Source organism: Tauraco erythrolophus, chromosome 20, assembly GCF_009769465.1.
Source record: "Tauraco erythrolophus isolate bTauEry1 chromosome 20, bTauEry1.pri, whole genome shotgun sequence".
NCBI lineage: Eukaryota > Metazoa > Chordata > Aves > Musophagiformes > Musophagidae > Tauraco > Tauraco erythrolophus.
The window spans coordinates 2533097-2537131 of record NC_141484.1 but is presented as its reverse complement, the minus strand read 5'-3'; the positions used below and the strand labels follow the sequence as shown (position 1 = coordinate 2537131).

The following is a 4035-nucleotide window of genomic DNA, read 5'->3' as shown; positions in this document are numbered from 1 at the left end:
ATCAGTTGCATCTGATGTTAATTGTGTAAAACTGTACCCTAGCACTTCTGACTTGTTGGTGTTTTGTGCGTTAGCGGTTGGGATATGGTGAAATGAGCTGGAGACCTGCAGGAAAATGCATTTGCTTTTTTCAGCACAGTATCCTTACAAGTAATTCATAAGCATCCTGTAACTGATTACTTCAGCTAAGTCTTTCCTTTTTTATTGGATTCCAGTTGATGAGTCTCAGTTTCTACCATAAGTTCTTGTTATTAGTCACTAAACGTATAGCCTAGCGCTTCGGACTGCGGAAGTCCATATGGTTGCAATCTGCAAAGACATCCATTTCTTCTCTGATCCGACAGAGGAATTCACATCACTTCCTAAATTTTTGTCATCCAGAAACTTTATTAACATACTGCATGTTTGTTTCAAACTCATTAATAAAAATTTAAATACTTGTTGGCCACCAGATTTTTTTTGTTTTGGTTTGGTTTAAGGAATGATTTGTGAGGGTTTCCAGGACCTCAGAGAGGTTTCTTTTTCATTTAAAATGTAAATACTTTTCTACAAATTGGACAAATATGTGTCTGTAGCACTAGCCCGGTAAAGTTCAATTCCATGACCAGGTTTTTCTGGGCAATACTGAAACACAAGTAATGATGAATGACTGTGTGGTTGATACATTTTCTGGGTAAAACACATTAGTACTCAACTTGCCTGCCCATGCTACTGAAGTCTGATGTCTAAAAGAGGGTGTTTTCTTAGGCGTTTCTTCTACTGGAGGAAAACAAATGAGCATGCAACAAATAATGAACTAACTTTAAGTGGGTTCATGCCATTCCTGTGACTGTTCATGACAGCCCATCCTGATTTGACCGTTACTTCACCAGACCATTAGAAGAGATACTCACAGTGGGGTCACTGCAAAGGTTTTTTTATTTCTGTTTTCATTTACATAGCAAATTTTAGGATTGATGTGGACATTTCTAACTGGTTGAATTTCCAACTGCCTCATATTTCCAGGCCTAAGGTTTTGAGTTATGGTGTGTAATGAATGTCAGAGTCTGTACTCTTCAGAAAATCGCTCGTGGTGGTCGCAGAGTGAACGTATTTAGATTTCGTGTTAGAGAGTTCTGTCATAGGAAATTAAAACAAAAATAAACTTTTTGTTTTATTTCATAGATTTCCAATGAACAAAGAAAACAAATAGCCCCTGGGACCACGGGTGTTCTGTAAACTGATGCCACGAGGCAGATATGAGAAAGATGCCTGACCAGAGTGTTTGCTATAGGCCTGTAAACATACAGGGAAGTAAGATCAGTTACCAAGGTGCTCGTCAAGAAAGCCCTGAGAAGGAGACGAAAAGATTGCAGAAGCGATTTCTCCACAAGGATGGCAGCTGCAACGTGTACTTCAAACACATCTTTGGGGAATGGGAAAGCTACGTAGTGGACATATTTACCACACTGGTGGACATCAAGTGGCGCCATATGTTTGTGATAGTCTCATTGTCCTATGTTCTTTCATGGTTGTTCTTTGGACTAGTCTTCTGGCTGATAGCAATGCAACACGGAGATTTACTCAACGATGAAGAAATAACCTCCTGTGTTGACAATGTCCACAGCTTCACGGGAGCGTTCCTGTTCTCCCTTGAAACCCAAACAACCATCGGTTATGGTTACCGCTGTGTTACAGAAGAGTGCTCTGTTGCAATCCTCATGGTCATCCTACAGAAAGTATTAAGCTGCATCATCGACACCTTCATAATCGGAGCAGCCTTGGCTAAAATGGCCACAGCTCGAAAAAGAGCTCAAACTATCCGTTTCAGCTACTACGCTGTGGTAGGCTTAAGGGATGATAAATTTTGCCTCATGTGGCGCATCGGTGATTTCCGGCCAAACCACATGGTTGAGGGCTCTGTACGAGCTCAGCTTCTGCGCTACAAGGAGGACAAGGAAGGCAGGATGACGATGGAATACAAGGACTTGAAGTTGCTCAATGACCAGATCATACTTATTACGCCAGTGACAGTCGTGCATGAAATCGATAGCGAGAGCCCCTTGTATGGCCTAGACCGGAAAGCTCTGGCCAAGGACAACTTTGAAATCTTGGTCACATTTGTCTACACGGGTGATTCTACAGGAAATTCACATCAGTCAAGAAGCTCATATGTCCCCAGAGAGATTCTTTGGGGCCATAGGTTTAACGATGTCTTACATGTAAAGAAAAAATACTATAAGGTGGATTGCTTACAGTTTGAAGAAACCACAGAAGTTTATGCTCCTCACTGCAGCGCCATGCAACTGGATCGGAAGGAGCAAGAATGGAACAGAATGGAAAAGACACGGGAAAAAGAAACAGAGACATCAGCACTGGAGATCAAGCCATTTAGTGCTAACCAAGAGTCATTTAGCGCAGTTGCTCTTATCACCAGTTGTGAAGATCCAGAAGACCCAGTGACAGCTGTCAGTCGGCCTTCTGGAGAAGTTTCTTATCAGAAAGCAGCTGTGACCTTAAGCAGACTATCAATAGAGTCCCAAATCTAGCTTTTTGCTGCAATTGAAGTCACTTCCAACAAGTTCTCCCAGCATAGCTTTGAGAATATAAACAAAGAACTCATGTGCACAAGTGTTTATATTATAAACCTTGCTGACAGCATGCCCACGTTGTAACACATTGCTGAGCTGCTAGAAGGAGCTTCATACTGGTTAGCATGGGTATCAGTAACACTAGCGTTGGCACAAGAAAACAGCTTACATTTGGGTTGACTAGACAGCTACTGTACTTAAACAAACTTAACCTTTATTACCCACAGGGACAAATGCTGCACGTACCCAGAGACAGATAATGCTCTAGGCAGGGAACGAAAAAAATGTGGTGTGCTCTCTAGGTCAGATTTTTCAAAGCTGCCTAATTTATTTGGAAGGCCAGCTCCCAGTCCATCTAGGAGGCCCTGACACTGAGCAACGATCGTGCTTTGGTTCCCATTGCACCTCTCCAGCAGTTCGAATGAAGCCCCTTGGTGAATCTATAGGGCTGTTCTTGGTAGGAGAACTGGGAAAAGTAACTGAACCCAGTATTACTGGGGAGCTTTGGAAACCTGCTTATGCTCTGCCTAGTCCTGTGGGATCCATAGTAGGATCCTGGTGAGATTTTCTCATTTCCGAGTCGTGAGCCATTCCCAGAACTTCCACTCCCTCAGCAGCTCGAGGTGTGCGGTGTGTCCGCTGGCTCGGGGCTGCCTGAAGGTTCTGTTCCGTGGCTCTGAGGGCCAGGAGGGCTGGCCAGTGCCCATTTGCACTGTCAGAAATCAAAACGAGACCTCAAGTTTGAAATCGAAATCAGCAAAATCAGGTTGAGCCTCACAGAGAAGATCATGTTTTTAGAGTGAGCTGTGCAATATTTTAAATCAAAACGTCTTTCGTTTCAGAATGTCAGTCCTGCTTTGCTTTTCAGTGGATCATGCCTCTTTAAAAAGACAAAGATCCATGTGGAGACCAAACAGTGTGATTTTGTCAAAATGAAATATTTCTATTCATCTGAAACGACTGTGTAAAAATGATCCTTCACAGGGAAATTCAGCATACTCAGCTGTCAGCTCCATTTGGAAAAAAGGAGAATGTTAATGATTTGAAGTTGTCTCTGACATGGAAGTTCCATGTTCTACACATCTCTCTAATTATTCAATAAGCTCATCATAATATCATAATATTCATAATATCTCATCATGCTTCTTTTCCCTGATGATCACCGTTAATTTGCATTGTATTTAATTATCATGCTAATGTAAAAATAATTATCTCTGAATTTGTGCCTGAAACGGGATTTATCTCACCTGACCTCAGCCATCAAGAAATTGTCTGCTCTTCGGGGCTCTCTGTGGTTACTGGAACTGTTCTTCTGTCTTCACAGGGGAGTTCATCCCATCTTGCTCTGGCTTTTTAGGGAGCTGAAGGCAATAGGATGCGTTGATCCTGGAAATGTTCATCCCTCTCCGTTTATTGTTGAAGGAGATGAGATGACTATTGTGGAACTGCTGGCTAACTTTAGGCT

At 42.3% G+C, this 4035-nt stretch overlaps 1 protein-coding gene across 1 annotated transcript; it reads left to right on the top strand.

The window, feature by feature from the left end:
- Positions 1 to 1238: 1238 nt before the first annotated feature.
- On the top strand, positions 1239 to 2528 carry KCNJ16 (potassium inwardly rectifying channel subfamily J member 16). Its single transcript, XM_009984987.2, has one exon. The coding sequence runs from the start codon at positions 1239 to 1241 to the stop codon at positions 2526 to 2528; it is 1290 nt and encodes a 429-aa protein (XP_009983289.1).
- The last annotated feature ends 1507 nt before the right edge of the window (positions 2529 to 4035 follow it).